The sequence below is a fragment of the Macaca mulatta genome, chromosome 7, assembly GCF_049350105.2.
Source record: "Macaca mulatta isolate MMU2019108-1 chromosome 7, T2T-MMU8v2.0, whole genome shotgun sequence".
In the NCBI taxonomy this organism is placed as follows: domain Eukaryota; kingdom Metazoa; phylum Chordata; class Mammalia; order Primates; family Cercopithecidae; genus Macaca; species Macaca mulatta.
The window spans coordinates 107693959-107721829 of NC_133412.1; the positions used below are offsets into that span (position 1 = coordinate 107693959).

At 44.6% G+C, this 27871-nt stretch overlaps 1 protein-coding gene across 6 annotated transcripts in view; it reads right to left on the reverse strand.

Annotated features, from left to right (window-relative positions):
* SNX6 (sorting nexin 6) overlaps nucleotides 1-27871 on the reverse strand; it is a 73136-nt gene that overhangs the window by 24708 nt on the left and 20557 nt on the right. For 3 of the 6 annotated variants that reach the window (XM_028851488.2, XM_077940886.1, XM_077940888.1), the window contains 6 exons: nucleotides 27650-27760; nucleotides 23197-23318; nucleotides 20281-20404; nucleotides 13874-13969; nucleotides 9114-9219; nucleotides 2010-2085 (listed from right to left, as the gene is read on the reverse strand). In XM_028851488.2, the coding sequence (XP_028707321.1) occupies nucleotides 2010-2085; nucleotides 9114-9219; nucleotides 13874-13969; nucleotides 20281-20404; nucleotides 23197-23318; nucleotides 27650-27760 (635 nt within the window). The remainder of the gene's footprint in view (nucleotides 1-2009; nucleotides 2086-9113; nucleotides 9220-13873; nucleotides 13970-20280; nucleotides 20405-23196; nucleotides 23319-27649; nucleotides 27761-27871) is intronic. The other 3 variants (XM_028851487.2, XM_077940887.1, XM_077940889.1) reach the window with 1 other exon arrangement.

The following is a 27871-nucleotide window of genomic DNA, read 5'->3' on the forward strand; positions in this document are numbered from 1 at the left end:
AGGCTGGAGTGCAGTGGCCGGATCTCAGCTCACTGCAAGCTCCGCCTCCCGGGTTCACGCCATTCTCCTGCCTCCACCTCCCGAGTAGCTGGGACTACAGGCGTCCGCCACCTCGGCCGGCTAGTTTTTTGTATTTTTTAGTAGAGACGGGGTTTCACCGTGTTAACCAGGATGGTCTCGATCTCCTGACCTCATGATCCGCCCGCTCGGCCTCCCAAAGTGCTGGGATTACAGGCTTGAGCCACCGCGCCCGGCCAAGTTTTTTTTTGTTTGTTTGTTTGTTTTGAGACGGAGTTTTGCTCTTGTTGCCCAGGCTGGAGTGTAATGGTGCGATCTCAGCTCACCACCACCTCCGCCTCCTGGGTTTAAGCAATTCACCTGCCTCGGCCTCCCAAGTAGCTAGGATTACAGACACCCACCACCACACTTGGCTAATTTTGTATTTTTAGTAGAGACAGGGTTTCTCCATGTTGGTCAGGCTGGTCTCAAACTCCTGACATGAGGTGTTCTGCCCGCCTCGGCCTCCCAAAGTGCTGAGATTACTGGCATGAGCTACCTGCCCAGCCCTCAACCCAAGTTTTTAAAGGAGGTCCTTATTATCAATGTGTTTTGACAAAAATATTCCAAAAGTTTTGCATTTTAAGTATTGTTGGCTGGGAGAAGTGGCTCACACCTGTAATCCCAGCACTTTGGGAGCTGAGTTGGGCGGGCCACTTGAGGTCAAGGGCTTGAGACCAGCCAGGCCAATACGGTGAAACCCCGTCTCTACTAAAAATAGAAAAATTAGCCAGGCATGGTGGCAGGCACCTGTAATCCCAGCTACTTTGGAGGCTGAGGTGGGAGAACTGCTTGAACGTGGAAAGAGGATGTTGCAGAAAGCCATGATCATGCCACCTCACTCCAGCCTGGGCGAGAGAGTAAGACCCTATTTCAAAACAAAAACTAAAACAAAAACCAAAAGTATTGTGTGCATCCAGACTGCCAATAGAAAATTTTCTCTGCTTTATTTATATTTCACATATATATATATACCTATACATATATATACACACACACACACACACACACACACACACACTTTTTTTTTTTTAAACAGTCTTGCTCCGTCACCCAGGCTGGAGTGCAGTGGCATAATCTTGGCTCACTGCAACCTCCGCCTCCCGGGTTCAAGTGATTCTTGTGCCTCAGTCTCCTGAGTAGCTAGCTGGGATTACAGGCACACACCACCCACACCTGGGTAATTTTTTTTTTTTTTTTTTTTTTTTTTTTGAGACGGAGTCTCGCTCTGTCGCCCAGACTGGAGTGCAGTGGCGCGATCTCGGCTCACTGCAAGCTCCGCCTCCCGGGTTCACGCCATTCTCCTGCCTCAGCCTCTAGAGTAGCTGGGACTACAGGCGCCCGCCACCACGCCCGGCTAATTTCTTTTTGTATTTTTAGTAGAGACGGGGTTTCACCGTGTTAGCCAGGATGGTCTCGATCTCCTGACCTCGTGATCCGCCCGCCTCGGCCTCCCAAAGTGCTGGGATTACAGGCTTGAGCCACCGCGCCCGGCCACACCTGGGTAATTTTTATATTTTTTGGTAGAGATAGGGTTTAGCAATGTTGGCCAGGCTGGTCTCAAACTCCTGACAGGTTTTCCACCTCCCAAAGTGCTGGGATTACAGGCATGAGCCACTGTGACCAGCTATATTTCAAGTTTTATTTATTTATTTTTTTCTGAGATGGAGTCTTGCTCTATTGCCCAGGCTAGAATGCAAAGGTGTGATCTCAGCTCACTGCAACCTCCGCCTCCCAGGTTCAAGCAATTCTCCTGCCTCAGCCTCCTGAGTAGCTGGGATTACAGGTGTGCATTTTTGTATTTTTAGTAGAGAAGGGGTTTCACCATGTTTGTCAGGCTGGTCTTGAACTCCTGACCTCTTGATCCGCCCACGTTTGCCTCCCAAAGTGCTGGATTACAGGCGTGAGCCACCGTGCCTGGCCTATTTCATGTTTTAAATTAGAATACTTACTTGCATATATCTGTAGAATCCTGAGTTCCTAAAGCATATAATGAAGAACCAATTCTATTGTAATCATCTGCAGCACCTATGGAGAAAGTTTTAAGAATTTAGTATACCTATTCCTTGATTTAAAAATACTTACTGAGTACTCACCTGTCAAACAATGTGTAATATGAGACACACTAGTAAAGAAAATAACACAAACAACAGGCATGGTGGCTTATGCCAATAATCCCAACACTTTGGGAGGCTGGGGCAGGCAGATCACCTGAGGTCAGGAGTTTTGAGACCAGCCTGGCCAACATGGTGAAACCTCATCTCTACCAAAAATTTAAAAATCAGCCAGGTGTCACGGTGCATGCTTGTAATCCCAGCTACTCAGAAGTCTGAGGCAGGAGAATCACCTGAACCCAGGACGCAGAGGTTGCAGTGAGCCAAGATCACGCCACTGCACTCCAGCCTGGGCAACGGAACAAGACTCTATCTCAAACAAAAAAACAAACTGGAGGCTGGGTGCAGTGGCTCACGCCTGTAATCCCAGCACTTTGCGAGGCAAAGGCAGGTGGATCACGAGGTCAGGGGATCGAGACCATCCTGGCTAACATGGTGAAACCCCATCTCTACTAAAAATACAAAATATTTGCTGGGTGTGGTGGCGGGCGCCTGTAGTCCCAGCTACTTGAGAGGCTGAGGCAGGAGAATGGCGTGAACCCGAGAGGCAGAGCTTGCAGTGAGCCGAGATCACGCCACTGCACTCTAGCCTGGGAAACAGAGCGAGACTCCGTCTCAAAAAACAAACAAACAAAAAACAATCAAAAAAAACAAAGTAGAAAGCAAGAAATATAACTTTCTTCATTAACAGACGTGACATGATCATCTACATAGAAAATACTAAGGAATCTACAAAATAGTTACTAGAACTAATAAGTGAGTTTAGCAAGATTGCAGAATATAAGATCAATACTGAAAAAATACACTGTGTTTCTATGTATTAGCAAAGAACAATTTGAAATTGAAATTTTAAAAAACATAACATGGCCTGGCGCGGTGGCTCACGCCTGTAATCCCAGCACTTTGGGAGGCTGAGGCAGGCGGATCATGAGGTCAGGAGATTGAGACCATCCTGGCTAACAAAGTGAAACCCCGTCTCTACTTGAAATACAAAAAAATTAGCCAGGTGTGGTAGCGGGCGCCTGTAGTGCCAGCTACTCAGGAGGCTGAGGCAGGAGAATGGAGTGAACCCGGGAGGCGGAGCTTGCAGTAAGCCGAGATCACACCACTGCACTCCAGCATGGGCGATAGAGCTAGACTCTGTCTCAAAACAAACAAACAAACAAAAAACCAAAAAAACCCACCACCACCACCAACAAAAAATAACATTTATTTATTTGGAGACAGAGTCTCACTCTGTTGCTCAGGCATGAGTGCCATGGTGTGATCATGGCTCACTGCAGTCTCAAGCTCCTGGGCTCAAGCGATTCTCCCACCTCAGCCTCCCGAGTAGCTGGGACCACAGGCGCATGCCACCACGGTTGGCTATTTTTTTTTTTTGGCAGGGGAGGGATAAGGCCTGACCCTGTCGTCCAGGCTGGAGTGCAGTGGTAGGGTCTTGGCTCACTGCAACCTCCGCCACCCGAGTTCAAGCGATTCTCATGCCTCAGCCTCTCAAGTAGCTGGGACTACAGGGGCACGCCACTATGCTCAGCTAATTTTTGTATTTTTAGCAGAGATGGGGTTGTTTTTTTGAGATGGAGTCTCGCTCTGTTACCCAGGCTGGAGTGCAGTGGCTCAACCTTGGCTCACTGCAAGCTCTGCCTCTCGGGTTCACATCATTCTCCTGCCTCAGCCTCCCGAGTATCTGGGACTACAGGCGCCTGCTACCACGCCCGGCTAATTTTTTGTATTTTTAGTAGAGACAGGGTTTCACCATGTTAGCCAGGATGGTCTCGATCTCCTGAACTCATGATCTGCCTGCCTTGGCCTCCCAAAGTGCTGGAATTACAGGTGTGAGCCACTGCGCCCAGCCAGAGATGGGGTTTCATCATGTGGGCTAGGCTGGTCTCGAACTCCTGACTTAAGGTGATTCGCTTGCCTCAGCCTCCCAAAGTGCTGGAATTACAGGCGTGAGCCAACACGCCTGGCACCTATTTTTTGCAAAGACTGGGTTTCATCATGTTGCCCAGGCTGGTCTCAAGTGATCCAAACACCTCAGTCTCCTAAAGTGCTGAAATTACGGGTTCGAGTCACTGTCTTCAGCTTAATAAAACATAACATTTATAATAGCATCAAAAACCAAATAATCAGGAACCAATCTGACTAAAGATGTATAAGAGCTATACAATGAAAACTACAAAACACTGCTGAGATGAATTAACAAAGACCCAACTCAGTGGAAATATGCTATATTAATGTACCAGAAGGATCAATATTGTTAAGATAGCAATTCTCTTCAAATTAATCTATAGAATCTACACAATCCCAATCAAAATCCCAGCAGCCACTTGTGTAGAAAAAGACAGCTGATTCTAAAAATTTATATGAAAATATAAAGATTCTAGGGTTGAGGGCAGTGGGTTCACACCTGTAATCACTCCCTCCTTTGGGAGGCCGAGGTGGATAGATCACTTGAAGTCAAGGGTTCGAGACCAGCCTGGCCAACATGGCAAAACTCTGTCTCTACTAAAAATGCAAAAATTAACCAGGTGTGGTGGCACGCATCTGTAGTCCCAGCTGCTCGGGAGGCTGAGGCACGAGGATTGCCTGAACCTGTGAGGCGGAGGTTGCAGTGAGCCAAGATCACACCACTGCACTCCAGCCTCCAGTCTTAGTGACAGAGTGAGATTCTGTCTCAAAAAAAGGAAAAAGTATAAAGATGCTAGGGCTGGGGGTGGTGGCTCACGCCTGTAATCCCAGCACTTTGGGAGGCCAAGGTGGGCAGATCATCTGAGGTCAGGAGTTTGAGACCTGCCTGCCCAACATGGTGAAAACCCCTCGCTACTGAAAATACAAAAATTAGCCAGGCTTGGTGGCAAGTACCCGTAATCCCAGCTAGTCATGAGGCTGAGGCAGGAGAATTGCTTGAACCCAGCAGGTGCAGGTTGCAGTGAGCTGAGATCGTGCCAGTCACTCCAGCCTGGGCAACAGAGTGAGACTCTGTCTCACAAAAACAAAAACAAAAAGCAAAGCAAAACAAAACAAAGAAAACATAAAGATTCTAAGAGGGGTCAAAAACCACTTTGATAAAGAATAAAGTTGGGCACAGTGGTTCACACCTGTAATCCCAGCACTTTGGGAGGCTGAGTTGGGTGGATCACTTCAAACCTGGAGTTCAAGACCAGCCTGGGCAATATGGCAAAACCCCATCTCTAATAAAAATACAAAAATCAGCCAGGCGTGGTAGTGCACACCTGTAATCCCAGCTACTGGGGAGGTCGAGGCATGAGAATCACTTGAACCCAGGAGACAGGGGTGGCAGTGAGCTGAGACTGTGCCACTGCACTCCATCCTGGATGACAGAGTGAGACTCCGTCTAGGGAGAAAAAAAAAAAAAGGAGTCTGGTGGCTCATGCCTGTAATTCCAGCCCTTTGGGAGGCCAAGGTGAGAGGACTGCTTGAGTCCAGGAGTTTAAGACCAACCCGAGCAACGTAGCAAGACCCTGTCTCTACCCCCTCAACAACAACAACAAAAATTAGCCAGGCATGGTGGCGAATGCCTGTGGTCCCAGTTACTCGGTAGGCTGAAGTGGAAGGATCGATTGAGGCTGCAGTGAGCCATGTTTGCACCAATACACTGATCCTGGGTGACAGAGCAAGACCCTGTCTCAAAAAAAAACAAAATACAAAAAACAAAAAACAATAAAGCTGGTGCTGGGCATGGTGGCTCATGCCTGTAATCCCAGCACTCTGGGAGGCTGAGGCGGGCAGAATACGAGGTCAGGAGATCGAGACCATCCTGGCTAACACGCTGAAACCCTGTCTCTATTAAAAATACAAAAAATTAGCCAGGTGTGGTGGTGGGCACCTGTAGTCCCAGCTACTCGGGAAGGCTGAGGCAGGAGAATGGCATGAACCTGGGAGGTGGAGTTTGCAGTGAGCCGAGATTGCGCCACTGCACTCCAGTAGCCTGGGTGACAGAGCAAGACTTCGTCTCAAAAAAAAAAAAAAAAAGAAAGAGTAAAGCTGAAGGAAGGACACAAGAAAAAGAAAAGATGTTGAACCTCAACAGTCATTAGGACAATACAAATCTAAACCACATTGAGTTACCACCACTGACCTATTTGAATAAAGTTAAAAAAGACTTCAAATTCCACTGGGAAAAAGAAAAAGACTGACTATCCTTGTTGGCAAAGATGTGGGGCAACTGGAACTCTCATGCCCTGCTCATGGGAATGCAAAATGGTACAATCATTGTGGGAAAAAAATGTGGTAGTTTCTTAAAGTTAAATATTCATTTACCACATGACTCAGGCATTCTACTTCTAGGTATTACCCAAGAGAAGGAAAGGATGTCCACATAAAGAGTTATATACAAATGGCTCATATAAATTGTATCTGTAATAGTCAAAGCTAGAAACAAATAATTTTTGTATATCCATTCAATGGAACACTACTTAGCAACAAAAAGAAATGAACTATCGATGTACACAACAACTTGGATGAATCTCAAAATAGTTTTTTGAGTTTCAAAGCTAAACAATAAAGAATACATACTGTATGATTCAATTTATATAAAATACTAGAAAATACAAACTAATCTATAGTGACAAAAAGCAGACCAGTGGCTATCTGGGAATAGGGCGGGAGGGAGAGATTTCAAAGGGCCACAAGAAACTTTTGGGGGTGATGTGTGTGTTCATTATTTTGACTGTGGTAAGGATTTCACACATGTCAAAACTTACCAAACTGTACATTTTGACTACTGCAGCTTACTGATATCAATTACACTCAACACAGCTGTTAAAAAAAACCTCATTGGTCTATTTTGCACTTTGAGTGGTTCTTTTACATATATGATTTTGTAGCATTATGTACTTGGCCGTTTAGAAAACATTGGTCCAATGAATTATGCAGATGTTCTAAGTGGTGACACACTTAAATGTACAATTTTTTAAAAAATCACACTCACTAGTAACATTATCAATCTCTATATAGGTCTTCACTGGCCCATCTAGCTGGGCACAGTGGCAGGCGCCTGTAATCTCAGCTACTTGGGAGGCCGAGGCAGGAGAATGCTTGAACCTGGGCGGCAGAAGTTGCAGTGAGCCGAGATCGCACCATTGCACTCCAGCCTGGGCAACAGAGACTCCGTCTCAAAAAAAAAAAAAAAAAAAAAAAAAATTGCAAGTGTATGGCAGGAAAGAATATAGAGACTACTAGTCTAGTATCTATTGGGAAGTAAGCTCATGGTGAGAGATAGAAAGTTCCAAAATTCTAATTATCGCTTGAAGTTTGACTTTTCATTGGCAACAAATACTATCTTTGTTTTTCTTGAAATAGCTGATTTTTTTTGGCCAGGTTCCTCCAATTTAAATAATTACCTGATTTTTGAGAAAACATTTGCCAAATATTCATAAACATAGTTTGTCTATCAGTCATTCTTTAAAGTAAAAGTAGTGTTCTATGAAAAAATTAGCTAGCTCAACCACAACTCAATCACTAAAATGCTTTTCTACAGAACCATCATACTTGAGTATGTAGCCAAAGTGCTTTATGCATACCTCCTATTTCATCACTCAGAATATTTAAAAATGTATACTCAAGGGTAGAGATTACAATCAATTTTTACTGTTTCATTAAGGGCATTCTTTTTTTTTTTTTTTTTTTTTTTTTTTTTGAGACGGAGTCTCGCTGTGTCTCCCAGGCTGGAGTGCAGTGGTGTGATCTCGGCTCACTGCAAGCTCCGCCTCCCGGGTTCACGCCATTCTCCCGCCTCAGCCTCCCAAGTAGCTGAGACTACAGGCGCCCGCCACCACGCCCGGCTAGTTTTTTGTATTTTTAGTAGAGACGGGGTTTCACCATGTTAGCCAGGATAGTCTCGATCTCCTGACCTCGTGATCCACCTGCCTCGGCCTCCCAAAGTGCTGGGATTACAGGCTTGAGCCACTGCGCCCGGCCTCATTAAGGGCATTCTTAAGTGAAAGTCACATTTTAAAAAAATTGTAAGTGACTGGGTGCAGTGGCTCACACCTGTAATCCCAGCACTTTGGGAGGCCAAGGCAGGTAGATCATGAGGTCAGGAGTTCAAGACCATCCTGGCCAAGACGGTGAAACCCCATCTCTACCAAAAATACAAAAATTAACCTGGCGCGGTGGCAGGTGCCTGTAATCCCACCTACTTGGGAGACTGAGGCAGGAGAATTGCTTGAACCTGGGAGGCAGAGGTTGTTGCAGTGAGCTGAGATCGCGCCACTGCACTCAGCCTAGCTGACAAGAGACTCCGTCTCAAAAAAAAAAAAAAAAAAAAAGCTAGTGCATGGCAGGAAAGAATATAGAGACTACTAGTCCAGTTTGTTGCCACTGCCTCGATTTGTATGTAATTATGCAGCAGCAGCTTTATCCATCATTGGTGTAAACGTCAACATGGTGAAAAAGGCAAAAACTATCACAGTATCATTATAAAAATAGTTATTGTTTTGTTGTTGTTGTCTAGACAGTCTCACTCTGTCACCCCGACTGCAGTGTGGTGGTACGATCGACCACAGCTCACTGCAGCCTCAACCTCCCAGGCCCAAGGCATCCTCCCACCTTAGCTTTCCTAGTAGCTGGGACCACAGCCATGGGCCACCACGTCTGGTTAATTTTATTTTTTGTATTAGGCTGGTGCAATACAAACAGGGTCTTACTCTGTTGCTCAGGCTGGTCTTGAATTCCTGAGCTCAAGTGATCTTCCCGCTTCAGCCTCCGAAAGTGTTGTAATTACAGGCGTGAGCCACTGTGCACAGTTGAAAATAGTTTTGACCTCACAGGCTCACTATAAAAGAGCCAGGGAGCCTAGACTCCAACAGACCACAGTTTGAGAACTACTGCTCTATATTAAGACTTTTTCAAACTATAATATGAACTTTATAATTATTCCATTAAAAGATATAAGCTTTAGCCACAGAAACATCTTACTTTTGTGGGATCTTGTCATTCTATCAGATTTAGCAGATGCATCCTTAACTCGGTTATGATATTCCAAAAGAAATGTTCGTTCATGCTCAAAGAAATCATCTACATCCTATAAGATCAAAAGAAAATACAAACTTTTTTCACTTACTTGCTTTAGTTTAATATGTAAATAACTTTATAAATATAAGAGATTATCAGTAAAATAGCACAGCTATCCTCTAATAGTCAGATGTTACTGTACTAATTTCACCAGCAAGACTTTAATAGACATGCATTTCTATCTATCAAGTAAGAAATCTTCTATGATTTTGTAACTGAAGGCTCCCCAGATAGGTCCAAGTTCACATGCTGTATGTGCTCCCCAAATAGGTCCAAGTTCACATTCTTTCTTCTTTTTTTGAGATGGAGTCTCACTCTGTCGCCTAGACTGGAGTGCCGTGGCATGATCTTGGTTCACTGCAACCTCTGCCTGCCGGGTTCAAGCGATTCTCCTGCCTCGGTGTACCAATAGCTTGGGACTACAGGTGCACACCACTACACCCAGCTAATTTTTTTTTTTTTTTAGGCAGAGTCTCGCTCTGTCACCAGGCTGGAGCACAGTGGCACGATCTCAGCTCACTGCAACCTGCGCCTCCTGGGTTCAAGCGATTCTCCTGCCCCAGCCTCCTGAGTAGCTGAGACTACGGGCGCATGCCACCACGTCCAGCTAATTTTTTTTTGTATTTTTAGTAGAGACGGGGTTTCACCAGTTGGTCATGCTGGTCTCGAACACCTGACCTCGTGATCCACCCGCCTTGGCCTCCCAAAGTGCTGGAATTACAGATGTAAGCCACCGCGCCCAGCCTAATTTTTGTATTTTTCAGTAGAGACAGAATTTCGCCATGTTGGCCAGGCTGGTCTCAAGTTTCTGACCTCAAGTGATCTGCCCGCCTCGGCCTCCCAAAGTGCTAAAGTGCTGGGATTACAGGCATGAGCCACCGCGCTTGGCCTCATATGATGTACTTATTTGTGATCTGCCTCTACAATTCTGCCTCTTCAGTAAACATACTATTGCCAGCAGAAGTGATCAATTGTTTTTAAGGAAAAATAAAACAATTCTGGTGGACAGAGTGAAAATCTATTTTTCTTGGCCTGTTACGTATTCTACTGGCCATTCCTGAAGGCTGCCTAGCCTTAGTCATTAAGGCCCTTTCTTACTGCACTGAGGACCCTGGCCAAACTATCTGAGGGCAATAATACGATTAACCACTGTCTTCAATCTTTTTTTTTGAAACAAAGCTAGCTATACATTAAAAATAAAAATTATTATTATTATCTTCAGACAGAGTCTTGCTTTGTAATCCAGGCTGGACTACAGTGGTGCAAACATGGCTCACTGCAGCCTCAACCTCCCTGGCTCAAGCAATCCTCCTGACTTAGCATCCCAAGTAGCTGGGACTACAGGTGCATGCCACGACGCCAAGATAATTTTTGTATTTTTTGTAGAGACAGGGTTTTGTCATGTTGCCCAGGCTGGTCTTAAACTCCTGAGTTAAAGTGATCCACCTGCCTTAGCCTCCCAAAATGTTAGGATTATAGGAGTGAGCCACTGCACCTGGCACAAAAATGAAATTAATAGTATTTTACCCCCTTGAAAATTACCAATAATTAAGTGAAAAAGCATCAGCTGACAGGATATAATTGGAGACCAGTATCAACAGAACACAAGCAGCAAGAGTCAGTACTGACAAAATGTCATTGAAAACTGTAATTCAGCTGGATACAGTGGCTCACACCTGTAATCCCAGCACTTTGGGGAGGCCGAGGTGGGCAGATCACTTAAGCCCAGGAGTTCAGCCTGGGCAACATGGAGAAACTGTCTCTACAAAAAATACAAAAATTAGCTGGGTGCAGTGGCATGTACCTATAGTTCCAGCTACTTGGGAGGCTGAAGTGGGAGGATCGTTTGAGCCTGGGAGGCAGAGGTTGCAGTGAGCCGAGATTGGGGCTGCACAGCAGCCTAAGGCAACAGAGCAAGACCCTGTCTCAAAACACAAAATAAAATAAAAAATAAATATTAAAATAAAATTCATAACTCATATGTAACAGTTCTCTCTCTTTTTCTCTTTCGCCCAGGCTGGAGTGCAATGGCACAATCTTGGCTAACTGCAACCTCTGCCTCTGGGGTTCAGGCGATTCTCCTACCTCAAAAGCCTCCCGAGTAGCTGGGATTACAGGCATGAGCCACCATGCCTGGCTAATTTTGTATTTTTCGCAGAGACAGGGTTTCTCCATGTTGGCCAGGCTGGTCTCAAACTCCCAACTTCAGGTGATCCGCCCACCTTGGCCTCCCAAAGTGCTAGGATTACAGGCGTGAGCCACCGCGCCAGGCCAGTTTTCTTAACTGTAGAAATGTGGATAAAACTGGCAGGGTTGTTGTGAAGATTACACAAGAAAATGTGGGCTACCAATCAACACATTATAAGTGTTCAAAAATGTTATTACTCTATTAACAAAATTATCAAAATTATAATCAACATAGTGGTTTACATTTAATGGCTAAGAAAAATGGTTGATATTAATGCATAAGCAGCATCAAATGGAAGTAAGCTGAGTCCTTATTGGAAAGCAGCCATAGCACATGCACTGTCAAGTATCCACTGACCTGTCTCTGAAAAATCAGAGTATAAATCAAATAGTACTCTACACACCAATTTTATTATGTCTATAAAAACAGGCAGGCCGGGCGCGGTGGCTCAAGCCTGTAATCCCAGCACTTTGGGAGGCCGAGGCGGGCGGATCACAAGGTCAGGAGATCGAGACCACAGTGAAACCCCGTCTCTACTAAAAATACAAAAAATTAGCCGGGCGCGGTGCCGGGCGCCTGTAGTCCCAGCTACTCAGGAGGCTGAGGCAGGAGAATGGCGGGAACCCGGGAGGCGGAGCTTGCAGTGAGCCGAGATCGCGCCACTGCACTCCAGCCTGGGCAACCGCGTGAGACTCCGTCTCAAAAAAAAAAAAAAAAAACAGGCAATGATGACAAAGCAGCATTCTTTTCTTCCTAGTATTTGCTTGATAATAGAAACATTGTTCTCATATTTTAATGGTAAGAATCTTCAGATAAATCAACTCTTGTACCATTTTTAGAACATCATTAAGAAAAATACAGGTGTTTTCGGCCGGGCGCGGTGGCTCACGCCTGTAATCCCAGCACTTTGGGAGGCCAAGGCAGGCAGATCACGAGGTGAGGAGATCGAGACCATCCTGGCCAACACAGTGAAACCCTGTCTCTACTAAAAATACAAAAAAATTAGCTGGGTGTGGTGGCGGGCGCCTGTAGTCCCAGCTACTTGGGAGGCTGAGGCAGGGGAATGGTGTGAACCTGGGAGGCGGAATTTGCAGTGAGCCGAGATCATGCCACTGCACTACAGCCTGGGCGAGAGAGCAAGACTCCGTCTCAAAAAAAAAAAAAAAAAAAAAGAAAAAAAAAGGAAGAAAAAAAAAAAATAGGTGTTTTCCACACATATTATCTCAATCTTTTTATTAAGTCAGTAAGGTGGGTAGTATTATTAACCCCATTTTGAAAATGGAAAATCTGCCAGGGCACAGTGGTTCACACCTGTAACATCCTAGCACTTTGGGAGGCCAAGGCAGGCAGATCACGAGGTCAAGACTTTGAGACCAGCCTGGCCAACATGGTGAAACCCCGTCTCCACTAAAAATACAAAAATTAGCCGGGCATGGTGGCGGGTGCCTGTAATTCCAGCTACTCAGGAGGCTGAGGCAGGAGAATTGCTTGAACCTGGGAGGCAGAGGTTGCAGTGAGCCGAGATTATGCCACTGCACTCCAGCCTGGGCGACAGAGCAAGACTCTATCTTGGGAAAAAAAAAGAAAAAAGAGAGAAAACGGGAAAACCAAGATCCAGAAAAATAAAAGAAAGTAACTTTTCCCAAAGACATGTAGCTTGAAGCAACACCAAAACCCCAACTGAGATCTTTTTTTTGGTTTTTTTTTTGGGACAGGGTGTCTCACTCTGTCGCCCAGGCTAGAGTGCAGTGGCAAAATCTCAGCTCACCGCAACCTCCACCTCCTAGGTTCCTCAGCCTCCCGAGACCTCCAGGCTGGTCTTGAACTCCTGATCTCAAATGATCCACCCACCCTGGCCTCCCAAAGTGCTGGGATTACAGGCGTGGGCCACCGTGCTCGGCCTCAACAGAGATCTTCTAACTCTAAGCTGAACTTAGGTCTGCCCCTAACATTTCCAAGGCTAAACGTTAAATGTGAAAAAAGAGGCAGCATCTCTTGGTACGCTCTGCAGCTCTGTCTGTCCTGCATCTAGGAGGACTTCATGTGCATGTGGGTGGACATTCCAAATTGCACACTGTCCCTCCCCTCCACCCACCTGCCCCATGATCGCCCCTTAACCACTCATGGAATACACATGAATGGCATGAACTCAGGGACGTTGCCCACGTAGGAACTGCAAGGCTTGGGATTTGGGTAGGGAAATAGGGGATTCTAGAAACCTGTAACCTGGTCTGATGTGAAGGGAAGGGGTGTGGGCTGCAGTCGGGCAAATTCCCTTAGCTTAAGACTTCTCATCCATTGTAGAAGGGGACGCTCTAAGGAGAGGAATCCAGGTCAAGTGGATTCCTCCTGTTCCTAGGACTAAAGATTCTAACCGTACAAATGTCTTTTACTCTAATTCTGCACATTTGAAATCTCAATCTATCTCCCTTTTAAAAGAAGTCTCAATATCACAGTTAATCAAGTAAAATCTTACCTTTACTCCTGAAACGATTACTCCGTCTGCTGATTTAACCATGTTTTTAAAGAAATCTTCAAGTTTCTCTTTTTTATTTTTTCCTCGCACACTCAACTGAAAGGTAATTTAACATTTTTTAAGGTTACAAAAGGAAAGCAGTACCTCCTTTTTCTTTGATATTTAAATGGCAATCTCAAAAGGATCCTAGTTTTTAATCTTAATATATAAGTGGCAATTTCATCATGTACATCAATGATTTTCAAACTTTAGGGCATAAAAAGGAGTTTGGTAATAATATAGATATTCAGGACTCACTCTCAAAGATTCAGGTTCAGCTGGTCAACAAGAAGGCCTAGATATTTCACATTTTATGAGCATATCTGATAATTCTGTTGCAAGCAGCCCTTTCACCATATTTTGTCAAACACTGCTGTATAAAATTTTAAAAGACAATTAAAATTTTGGCTCGGGAATTCCTTTAAACATGTAAAATTTATTGGGGCACAATATACTACTGTACAATAACTCTGAATACATATCCTATACATTTGGAACTCTGCACTCATCCAAGTGTCTCTTGTCTGGCTTTTGGGGTCAGCAATTTATAGCACAAGGGACACAAAAAAGATGACTTTGAACAACATGAATGGTTATCCAAGGGCAAAACCAACAAGCAGCAGCTAACTCTTTGACTCCTAGCACTTGCTGCATCAGGGTGCTCCATAAAGGAGCAACCCATCTAATTCCTGTGTACTTCCATTGCTTCAATGCCCACCTTTATGTAAATGACTCACAACTCTCTATCACTATCTGCTATGGTCTGAATGTATGTGTCCCCCTAAAATTCATATGCTAAAAAAAATTTTTTTTTTTTTTTTTTTTTTTGAGACGGAGTCTCGCTGTGTCTCCCAGGCTGGAGTGCAGTGGCATGATCTCGGCTCACTGCAAGCTCCGCCTCCCGGGTTCACGCCATTCTCCCGCCTCAGCCTCCCAAGTAGCTGAGACTACAGGCGCCCGCCACCACGCCCGGCTAGTTTTTTGTATTTTTAGTAGAGACGGGGTTTCACCGTGTTAGTCAGGATGGTCTCGATCTCCTGACCTCGTGATCCGCACGTCTCGGCCTCCCAAAGTGCTGGGATTACAGGCTTGAGCCACCGCGCCCGGCCTCCCTCAGCCTCTTTTATAAGGACTAATCCCATTTATGAAGGCTCCACCCTCATGACCTAATCACTTCTCAAAAGCCCCACCTATTTTTAAGAGATGGAGTCTTGCTGTATTGCCCAGGCTGAAATGTAATGGCTTTTCACAGGTGCAGTTATAGCACATTGCAGCCTCAAACTCCTGGCATCAAATGATCCTCCCACCTCAGCCTCCCAAGTAGCTGGGACTCCAGGCACAAGCCACTGCACCTGGCTCAGGCCCACCTCCTCTTAATTATTATTACCTTGGGAGTTAAGCTTCAAGATACGGGCCAGTTGTGGTGACGCATGCCTGTAATCCCAGCACTTTGGGAGGCCGAGGTGGTTGGATCACCTGAGGTCAGGAGTTCAGGTGTCAAGTAGAAACCCCGTCTCTACTAAAAAATACAAAAAACTAGCCGGGCAAGGTGGCGGTCGCCTGTAGTCCCAGCTACTCGGGAGGCTGAGGCAGGAGAATGGCGTGAACCCGGGAGGCGGAGCTTGCCATGAGCCGAGATTGCGCCACTGCACTCCAGCCTGGGTGACAGAGCGAGACTCCGTCTCAAAAAAAAAAAAAAAAAAGAGGCTGAGGGAATGGTACCCTCTTGCCCCTTCCTTCTGCCATGTGAGGACACAACAAAAAGGTGCCACCTATGAAGCACAGCACCCTCACCAGACACGCAATCTGCCAGCACCCTGATCTTGGACTTCCCATTCTCCAGAACTGTAAATGATAAATTCTGTTGTTTATAAATTAGCCAGTCTAAGGTATTTTGCTATAGCAGCCAAACAGACTAGAATACTACCCATAAGCTCGTTCCTTAACCTTACATGTTATATCCAATTGCCCACATGATTTCCTTACATGGAGACTGTGACTGTAACCTCACATTAGATGACTCTAACACAGTGCTCATTAAAATCTAATCTCTGGGCTGGGCGCAGTGGCTCACGCCTGTAATCCCAGCCCTTTGAGAGGCCGAGGCCGGTGGATCACCTGAGGTCAGGAGTTCGAAACTACCTTTGACCTACATGGTGAAACCCCATCTCTACTAAAAATACTAAAATTAGCTGGGCGTCGTGGCATCTGCTTATAATCCCAGCTACTAGGGAGACTGAGGCAAGAGAATCTTTTGAACCCGGGAGGCAGAGGTTGCCATGAGCCGAGATCACACCATTGCATTCCAGCCTGGGCAACAAGAGCGAAACTCCGTCTCAAAAAAAAAAAAAAAAAAAAAATTAACCAGGCATGGTGAAACGTGCCTGTAATCCCAGCTACTCGGGAGGCTGAGGCTGGAGAATCACTTGAACCTGGGAGGCAGAGGTTGTACTGAGCTGAGATCGCACCACCACACTCCAGCCTGGGCAACAGAGCAAGACTCCATCTCAAAAAAAAAGAAAAAAAGAAAAAAAATCTAAACTCCAAAATTTCTGTCTTCCCTCTTTGAGTTGTGGCCCCTTCATCCGAACAGTCTGACTCCAACATGTTCCCTAAAATTCCACACTTCTCATTTAAATCTTGAAATTTCTACAACTTCTTCCTTTTCCTCATAGCTCAAATTCTACCAGCAAATGACTGAAAACTGTCCCTTTCCACTCCTATTCTCCTAGTAAACTCTTCATCATCTCTTTCCTAGACTGATCTATTAGTTAATAATTCTCATCTTATTCCAATCCATTCTATTGCCTGGGACAGCTTTCCCAAATCAAATTTTGAGCATCTCATCCTTACTCACAAACTTTAGCTTCTTTTCTCTTTTTTCTCTTTTGAGACAGAACCTCTCTGTCACCCATGCTGTTGCACAATCTCAGCTCACTGCAACCTCCACCTCCCACATACAAGTGATTCTCATGTCTCAGCCTCCCAAGTAGCTGGGATTACAGGCAAGCGCCACCACGCCCAGCTAATGTTTGTGTTTTTAGTAGAGATGGGGGTTTCACCATGTTGCCCAGGCTGGTCTTGAACTCCTGGCCTCAAGTGAATGTCTTGCCTCAGTCTGCCAAAGTGTTGGAATTACAGAAATGAGGCACCGCACCCGGCTTTTTTCTTTCTTCTTTTCATTTTCTTTTTTTTTTTTTATTGAGACGGAGTCTCGCTCTGTCACCCAGGCTGGAGTGCAGTGGCCGGATCTCAGCTCACTGCAAGCTCTGCCTCCCGGGTTTACGCCATTCTCCTGTCTCAGCCTCCCAAGTAGCTGGGACTACGGGGGCCCGCCACCATGCCCGACTAGTTTTTTGTATTTTTTAGTAGAGACGGGGTTTCACCGTGTTAGCCAGGATGGTCTCGATCTCCTGACCTCGTGATCCGCCCGTCTCGGCCTCCCAAAGTGCTGGGATTACAGGCTTGAGCCACCGCGCCCGGCCTCTTTTCTTTTTTTAAACAGACAGAGTCATACTATGTTGCCCAGGCTGGTCTCGAACTCCTCAGCTCAAGCACTCCTCCTGCCTCGGCCTCCTAAAGTACTGGGATTAAAGGTGTGACTTACCACACCTGGCCCAAATTCTTTGATCTTGAGGTTAACCTGTAAGTACATGAGCACTATGCTACATTTATTTTCTGCGAAAATTATGAATTAATCTTGTCATCCAAACATAGGTTCCAAGATTTGTATCAGTGATTCAGTAAAAAATTTTTTGCCAGCACTATGAACGAAGAAATCGTTAAAGTGCAACCACCCTGGCCTGACGCGGTGGCTCACACCTGTAATCCCCGCACTTTGGGAGGCTGATGCAGGCAGGTCACCTGAGGTCAGGAGTTTGAGACCAGCCTGATCAACATGGCAAAACCCTGTCTCTACTAAAATACAAAAATTAGTTGGGTATGGTGGCTACTCAGGAGCGGCAGAGGAATCATTTGAACCTGGGAGGCGGAGGTTGTAGTGAGCCAAGATTGTGCCACTGCACTCCAGCCTGGGCGACAGAGAGAGATTCCATCTCAAAAAAAAAAAAAAGTTTTTAGGTAGGGAAGGGAAAAATAACGACTGATCAGCACCAATGGTCAGTTAAACAGATTGAGAGTCAATGATTTACCCAAATCTGGAATTCTTTAGCTCAATCACCTCCTCAGAATTCTCTACAAGGCTTCAGAAGACTCCGAACTCAAATTTAAGAACATTAGTCAATGTGATAACCCTATTTCTTTTGTTTTTGTTTTGTTTTTTTTTTTGAGACGGAGTCTCGCTGTGTCACTCAGGCTGGAATGCAGTGGTGCAACCTTGGTTCACCGCAACCTCCGCCTCCCAGGTTCAAGCAATTCTTCTACCTCAGCCTCCCAAGTAGCTGGGATGACAGGCATGTAGCCACCAAGCCCAGGTAATTTTTGTATTTTAAGTAGAGACGGGGTTTCACCATATTGGCCAGGCTGGTCTCAAACTCCTGACCTCGTGATCCGCCCGCTTCGGCCTCCCAAAGTGCTGGAATTATAGGCTGAGTCACCGTGCCTCGCCCCTACTTCTCAAGAGATTTGCAATTAAGGATTGCAAAAAAAAAAATCAGTGTCCCTTGAAGTCACACGATTATTTATTTATTTATTTATTTTGAGAAGGAGTCTCTCTCTGTCGCCCAGGCTGGAGTGCAGTGGCGCGATCTCAGCTCACTGCAAGCTCCGCCTCCCGGGTTCACGCCATTCTCCTGTCTCAGCCACCTGAGTAGCTGGGACTACAGACACCCGCCACCACGCCCGGCTAATTGTTTTTGTATTTTTAGTAGAGACGGGGGTTTCACCATGTTAGCCAGGATGGTCTCGATCTGCTGACCTTGTGATCCACCTGTCTCGGCCTCCCAAAGTGCTGGGACTACAGGCGTGAGCCACTACGCCCAACCAGTAACACAATTTTTTTATTTTTTATTTTTAGTTTTTGAGATGGGAATTTCACTTTTGTCCCCCAGGCTGGAGTGCAATGGCACAATCTCAGCTCTCTGCAACCTCTGCCTCCCGGGTTCAAGTGATTCTCCTGTCTTAGCCTCCCAAGTAGCTGGTACAGGCACCCGCCACCATGCCCAGATAATTTTTGTATTTTTAGTAGAGATGAGATTTTATCATGTTGGCCAGGCTGGTCTCAAACTCCTGACCTCAGGTGATCTGTCTGGGTCAGCCTCCCAAAGTGCTGGGATTACAAGCATGAGACACCATGCCTGGCTAGTAACATGCTTAACAATCATTCTGTCAATTAATCTACTCAAGTTCTACTGAAATAACTGCATTACTACTGAAAAAGTGTCACTTAACTTGAAAAATACAAACAGGCCAGGCGCGGCTCACGCCTATAATCCTAGCACTTTGGGAGGCTGAGGCGGGTGGATCACCTGAGGTCAGGAGTTCGAGACCAGCCTGGCCAACATGGTGAAACTCCATCTCTACTAAAAATACAAAAATTAGGCTGGGCGCAGTGGCTTACACCTGTAATCCCAGCACTTTGGGAGGCTGAGGTGGGTGAATCACCTGAGGTCGGGAGTTCGAGACCAGCCTGACCAACATGGAGAAACCCCGTCTCTACTAAAAATACAAAAATCATCTTGGCATGGTGGCGCATTCCTGTAATCCCAGCTACTTGGGAGTCTGAGGCAGAAGAATCGCTTGAACCCAGGAGGCAGAAGCTTTGGTAAGCCGAGATTACACCATTGCATTCCAGCCTGGGAAACATGAGCGAAATTCCATCTCAAAAAAAAAAAAAAAATTAGCTGGGACTACAGGTGCATAGTGTTGGGAAGCTGAGGCACGAGATTCACTTGAATCTGGGAGGAGGATGTCGCAGTGAGCAGAGATTGTGCCATGGCACTTCAGCCTCGATGACAGAGCAAGACTCTGTCTCAATAAAAAAAAAAAAAGAGAAAAATACAAACATTCTAAAAAAAGGCCTTGAGCCTTTTCTAACTACTCTTGCCTTTTCCAATGACTCTTTAAAAACAAAACGTGGGCCAGGCACAGTGGCTCACGCCTGTAATCCCAGCACTTTGGGAGGCCAAGGCGGGCAGATCACAAGGTCAGGAGATCGAGACCATCCCGACTAACATGGTGAACTCCCCTCTCTACTAAAAAATAGAAAAAATTAGCCGGGTGTGGTGGCGGGCGCCTGTACTCCCAGCTACTAGGGAGGCTGAGATAGGAGAATGGTGTGAACCTGAGAGGCGGAGCTTGCGGTGAGTCAAGATCATGCCACTACACTCTAGCCTGGGAAACAGAGTGAGATCCCGTCTCAAAAACAAAAAAAGAAAGAAAACTTGACCACCAATCAATCTGATACTCACATCTTGATTATATTCCAAGAAGACATGGAAATTTAAATCTTTTCTCAAAATAGGATGTGCTGCCACACGACACAGGAACACTTCATGCATCGCAACTGTCTTCTTGAATATTGCCAAATATTCACTAGAAACAATACAGAAAATTAAAGGTAAAAAACTCCATCAACTAAAAAGTCACCTGCAACAATTTTTTTCAGAAAATATTCTTTGGATTATTCCAAATGCAAAATTAGAGATACAAAGATATAATTCATGTAAACAAAGGTTTTAGTTGAACTGTTAATGAAATACATAAAACCCAGTTTGAAAAAGATTTCATGCCAGTTAATAATATTTATATCTGATTGTTAATATTTTTAAGTTTTACAAATTTTTCTTACTATGAGAGTTGATGTTAAAGTTAACTATAGGGCTGCTTGTTCTCAGCTCTAGAGAAAGTATGCTACAAATTATTTGATAGAATCTTAATGATTCAATATCCAATTACTGCTTTTAAACAACTTAGTACAAAAAAATTAAAACCCAAACCTCAGTGAGCATATTTTCAACGTTAATAATTATTTTCATCTAATTACCTAAACACACAAGAAACACACTACGAAGAAACTGATTTTTTTTGCCATTACACCAAGGAAATGTGTTTAAAATATTTTATTTTATTTTATTTTATTTTTATTTATTTATTTTTTTTTGAGACGGAGTCTAGCTCTGTTGCCCAGGCTGGAGTGCAGTGGCCGGATCTCAGCTCACTGCAAGCCCTGCCTCCCGGGTTCACGCCATTCTCCTGCCTCAGCCTCCCGAGTAGCTGGGAGTACAGGCGCCCGCCACCTCGCCCGGCTAATTTTTTTTGTATTTTAGTAGAGACGGGGTTTCACCGTGTTAGCCAGGATGGTCTCGATCTCCTGAACTCGTGATCCGCCCGTCTCGGCCTCCCAAAGTGCTGGGATTACAGGCTTGAGCCACCGCGCCCGGCCTAAAATATTTTAATACCAGCAGTGAATCTCAGAGACCACAAAGTAATACATGTCAGTTTGGGGGAAAAAAAAAACCAAACATTCAAGGAAAAGGCCTGATATTCTTGCTTCAACTACGTGCAAGAAGGGTAAGTTTTACATACCAGCAAACCAGCAGGACCAATGTTGGGAGAAGTTTGATCTCTGTGAGGGTAGTCATTCAGTGAAGACAAAAAAGAAGGATGCAGAGGATGGAGGTAGCAGTAGAATAAACCCAAGGTTCTCTGTTATCCAACCCCTAACCAGACCACAAAAGAATCATGATCAGGGCCACTGGAAAATCACAGATTCTTCTATATTAATGTGCTCTGCTCATTTCCAGTTTTCAGTCTTATAAACTTTGAATATATATCTGTCTGCTATCAGACCACTGCTTGCATCCAAGACCTGCTTTGCTGATTTATCTTTTCAAGAGTTTAGCATCCTGAAGAGGAGTCTAGTAGCAGTGTCAATATATAACTGATAACTGAAACTAGTGGAAGAAGAGGAGAGGAAATGTATGAAGGGGAGAAATGACCCAAAAAAGTGACAGAGATGATAACTAAGGAAAATTATTTCCTTGTACAACTCTCAAAATAGAGAAACATATCCAAGGCCGGGCGCGGTGGCTCAAGCCTGTAATCCCAGCACTTTGGGAGGCCGAGACGGGCGGATCACGAGGTCAGGAGATCAAGACCATCCTGGCTAACATGGTGAAACCCTGTCTCTACTAAAAATACAAAAAAATTAGCCGGGAGTAGTGGCGGGCACCTGTAGTCCCAGCTACTCGGGAGGCTGAGGCAGGAGAATGGCGTGAACCCAGGAGGCGGAGCTTGTAGTGAGCTGAGATCGCGCCACTGCACTCCAGCCTGGGCGACTGAGCAAGACACTGTCTCAAAAAAAAAAAAAAAAAAAAAAAAAAGAGAAACATATCCAGCAAATCCAAAATTACTCCAAATGTTTAATAAAAGGGGAAAGATTCTGTATGTTTAGCAAATACACTAAAAGTGAAATATAGGCTGAAAATCTGAAAATATACCCCAAAATCTGAAATCTAAAATACTCCAAAATCTGAAAAGTTTTAAACAAAGACATGACGCTCAAAGGAAATATTCATCAGAACATTTCAGATTTCAGATTAGGGATGCTCAATCAGTAAGTATAAAGGAAACAGTCCAAAAAAAACCAAAAATTAAAATCCAAAATGTACTCCCAGGCATTCTGTGTAACTGATACTCAACCTGTACATAATTTCCCTTTCTTCCTTTCTCTGCCTGTGGCTTCTGCCCAAAGGGAAAAGAATACAGAAGCAAAGTAACTAGAGAATAGTTAAAAACTGTTTTTCATGAAATGACTGTATTAGTTTCATATATACCAGAAATGTATTAGATTCTTGAAAAAATTGTGATAATTCGCATTGCATACACATGCATTTTTAAGAAAACAGAATATATGTAGTTGCTCAGTACATTCTCTTTTGAGAATTATGGCAATATGTCCACATTGAAAAAAGAGAACTAGGTTGGTAGTGACTAAGCTTTGTAAATAGAAATAAAACAAAACAATGTCTATTCTGCTTTAAAAAGTCATGTTCTCTATTTCTTTTTCCCTTAAGTCCAAAGACAGACTGGACCTTTTACTTTTTTAAAATAAGCTTTTGGATCTTCCATTTTCAACTTTCAGGGTCTATTTCAAATATGAATTTAAATAATTTTACAGTGGAGACAATCATTCTATCATTTTCCTGTAGGCTCTGATCATGATCATTAATACTGGTTGTGTGACTTAAACCTGCATCTTCCAGACAGGGTCTCCATGGTGAAACAATTAAAATGATGGGATATCAGAAAACACCAAAAAAGGCAAGCACAATTAACAAAGGCAACAACGACCACAAAAAGAAAAAAAAAAAAAAATCACATACGCTTCCAGTTCCTGTTTCATCTTTGTGAATTCCTCCTTCGTCATCGAGCCTTCTCCTTCACCAAGCTTCTGCAGTTTTTCCCTTGAAGCATCAAAGTCAGGTCTTGGTGGTGCTGGTGGAATCTGTAACAGGACCAAATCACTAATTTTAAGGAAATTTTCATTTCTTGAAGCACTGTACTACTGCCACCATAAAAGACTGTGTCTGGGAAAGCTAAGGGTATCCAGAATGAGCTGAACACCAGGAACACCCAAATTCAGATTGGAGAACTTGACTAGTTGCAAAAATTAAGAGTTTTGACCGAGCGCAATGGCTCACACCTGTAATCCCAGCACTTTGGGAGGCCGAGGCAAGTGGATCATGAGGTCAAGAGATTGAGACCATCCTGGCCAACATGGTGAAACTCTGTCTCTACTAAAAATACAAAAATTAGCTGGGTGTGGTGGCGCACGCCTGTAGTCCCAGCTACTCGGGAGGCTGAGGCAGGAGAATTGCTTGAACCAGGAAGGCAGAGATTGCAGTGAGCTGAGATAGTGCCATTGCGCTCCAGCCTGGCAACAAAGCAAGACTCTGTCTCAAAAAACAAACAAACAAAAAAAGAGTTCTGAGGTCCTGTACACTAAAGAAGAAATACAGCATAGGTAAACTACTTTCTGCTATTAGAACAGCAATTCTAAATAAATTTCAATCTGCAGACTCCCACAGCAACCTGGAATCCTCAAATTCATGCGTGTACTAAGCTCTGACCACAGACTGAACACGTGTAACAAATACGCATATCACTTTCCAAAAGTATATAAATGGTATGATTAAACAAAAATGTATTTTTTTTTTTTTTGAGACGGAGTCTCGCTCTGTCACCCAGTCTGGAGTGCAGTGATACAATCTCGGCTTACTTCAAGCTCTGCCTCCTGGGTTCACGCCATTCTCCTGCTCAGCCTCCCGAGTACCTGGGAGTACAAGCTCCTGCCACCATGCCCAGCTAATTTCTTTTCGTATTTTTAGTAGAGACGGGGTTTCACCATGTTAGCCAGGATGGTCTCGATCTCCTGACCTCATGATCTGCCTGACTCGGCCTCCCCAAGTGCTGGGATTACAGGCGTGAGCCACCACGCCCGGCCAACAAAAATGCATTTTAAAAATTAATGAACTCCTAATAGCTTTATGCTATTGTGTTTTTTAAAATTAATACTAATTAAAAATTTTTAAATTAATGAATACATTACAATGCAGCAAGGGATGTTAAAACGGGTCCTGGATTGGAGGAATGTACCAAGAAGAAAGAACTGTTTTAAAAATAAAAGAACAAACCGGGTGCAGTGGCTCACGCCTCTAATCCCAGCACTTTGGGAGGCCGAGACGGGCGGATCACGAGGTCAGGAGATCGAGACCATCCTGGCTAACACGGTAAAACCCCGTCTCTACTAAAAATACAAAAAAAATTTAGCTGGGCGTGGTGGTGCGTGCCTGTAGTCCCAGCTACTCGGAGGCTGAGGCAGGAGAATGGCGTGAACCCAGAAGGCAGAGCTTGCAGTGAGCCGAGATGGTGCCACTGCACTCCAGCCTGGGCGACAAAGCAAGACTCCGTCTCAAAAAACAAAAAAAAAACAAAAAAAAAACCACACATACAGAAAATAAAAGAACAAGACACAGATTAATGACTAACTTCACTCTATTCATCCACAGTCAGGGAGTAAGTAAGCACTTACCTTAAATAAAAATGTAAGATTTAGAAGAGATATATCATTCAAGAGAAAGATGTAAGAAAAAAAACTGTCTTAGGAGGAAGGGTCCATAAATAAGAACTGTTGGCTGGGCATGGTGGGGGCTCATGCCTGTAATCCCAACATTTTGGGATGCCAAGGAATATCACTTGAGGCCAGCCTAAGCAAAGAGTGAGACCCCTTCTCTATAAAAAAATTTGAAAATTAGCTGGGTGTAGACACCTGTAGTCTTAGCTACCGAGAAGGCTGAGGCAGGAGGATCACCTGAGCCTAGGAGTTGGAGGCTGCATTCAGCTATGCTTAGCACCACTATACCCCAGCCTAGGTGACAGAGCAAGACCTTATCTCAAAAAAAAAAAAAAAAAAAGAAAGAAAAGAAAAAGAAAACAAATTACTGAAAAGGGTGGCAGCCACAAGGATGGAGATGAAATCAGGTCATGATGATTAAAAAAAAAAAAAATTTTAGAAATCTGAATGCGGTTAACAGCTGAGACCACAATAACCATCTATTATTTACTATAACATCTGGCACATATTTATTTTATTATTATTAATTTTTTTTTTTTTTGGTAGAGACAGGGTTTCAACGTGTTGCCCAGGCTGGTCTTGAGCTACTGCGCTAGAGCAATCTGCCTGTCTTGGCCTACCAAACTGCTGGGATAAACAGGCGTGAGAAAACATGACTGGTCACATCTGGTACATATTAAGATTAGATAACCTGAGGCTGGGTGTGGTGGCTTATGCCTATAATCCCAGCATTTTGTGAGACGAGGTGGGAGAATCACTTGAGGTCAGGAGTTCAAGACCAGCCTGGCCAACATGACGAAATCCCGTCTCTGACAAAAATACAAAAATTAGCTGGTCTGGTGGCAGGCGCCTGTAATCCCAGTGACTCGGGAGGCTAAGGCAGGAGAATCGCTTAAACCCGGGAGTCGGAGGTTGCAATGAGCCAAACTCACACCACTGCACTCCAGCCTGGGTGACAGAGGAAGACCCTGTCTCCAAAAAAAAAAAAAAAAAAAAAAAAAAAAAAAAAAAAAAAAGTTATCTACTTTTTTAGCTGGGATTATAAGCGCACAATACCACACCCAGCTAATTTTTGTATTTTTGGTAGAGACAGGGTTTCGCCATGTTGGCCAGGCTGGTCTTAAACTCCTTGCCTCAGGTGATTCATCTACCTCAGGCTCCTAAAGTGCTGGGATTACAAGCGTGAGCCACCGTGCCTCGTTGCCCAGCCTGGAGTGCAATGGTGTGATCTCGGCTCACCGCAACCTCCGCCTCCTGAGTTCAAGCGATTCTCCTGCCTCGGTCTCCTGAGTAGCTGGGATTACAGGCATGTGCCACCAGGCCTGGCTAATTTTGTACTTTTAGTAGAGATGGGGGTTTCTCCATGTTGGTCAGGCTGGTCTCAAACTCCCGACCTCAGGTGATCTGCCTGCCTGGGCCTCCCAAAGTGCTGGGATTACAGGCGTGAGCCACCGTGGCCAGCCGAGACTTCCAACTCTTAAGTATCTGTCCAACTATGGTTTTTTCTCTTTTTTTTTTTTTTTTGAGACAGTGGCTCGCTCTGTCACATAGGCTGGAGTGCAGTGGTGAGATCTTGACTCACTGCAACCTCTGCCTCCCAGGTTCAAGCAATTCTGCCTCAGCCTCCCGAGTATCTGGGATTACAGGCACCTGCCACAACACCCGGCTAATTTTTAAAAATATTTTTAGTAGAGACGAGGTTTCACCATCTTGGCCAGGCTGGTCTTGAACTCCTGACCTTGTGATCCACCCGCCTCAGCCTCCCAAAGTGCTGGGATTACAAGCATGAGCCACCACGCCCAGCCCCAACCACGGTTTTAAAACCAGTATGGTTTGTAACATCTCCTTAGTCCCTAGGACAAGCCCATTTCAATTCAAACAAACGGTAAGAAATTAAGTTTAAATGAGGGAACGTAACATATCCCACATCCCCTAAGAAAACATTTCAGGATAAAGGTGGTAACCAAACATGTTTCATAACTGACAATTTAAAAAAACATATCAGGCTGGGTGTGGCGGCTCATACCTGTAATCCCAGAACTTTGGGAGGCCGAGGCAGGAAGAATCACCTGAGGTCAGGATTTGGAGACCAGCCTGGCCAACATGGTGAAATCCCATCTCTACTAAAAATACAAAAAAAAAATTAGCAGGGCATGGTGGTGGGTGCCTGTAATCCTAGCTACTTGGGAGACTGAGGCAGGGGAATTGCCTGAATCCAGGAGGCAGAGGTTGCAGTGAACAAAGGTCACACCATTGTACTCCAGCCTGAGCAACACGAGTGAGACACTGTCTCTAAAAAACATAACAGAGCCGGGCACGGTGGCTCACGCCTGTAATCCCAGCACTTTGGGAGGCCGAGGTGGGCGAATCATTTGAGGTCAGGAGTTCAAGACCAGCCTGGTCAACACGGTGAAACCCTGTCTCTACTAAAAATACAAAAATTAGCTGGGTGTGTTGGTGCGTGATTGTAATCCCAGCTACTTGGGAGGCTGAGGCAGGATAATTGCTTGAACCCGGGAGGCAGAGGCTGCAGTGAGCCGAGATGGAGTCACTACACTCCAGCCTGGGCAACAGAGTGAGACTCCATCTCAAAAACAAAACAAAAAAACAGTTCACAAAAAATGCTAAACAATATTCCAAAACATAATAAAGTACCTAAAACCTCCTAGAAAATGGAATTAAAATGGAGTCTCAATACTTACGATATAACCTGCATAGTCTTCATTTTCAACAAAGGAATCATGAAGCCAGATAAATTCCTCATGTTGCCGAACAACTGAAAACTCGTTTTGTTTAAAATTTGGCAGTGAACTCTGTAAAGATAGAGATTTTCTTGAATAAAAATCAAATTTACACTAAAAAGTTTTTTGAAACTGCATCTTGCTCTGCCACCAGGCTGGAGTGCACTGGAACAATCTCGGCTC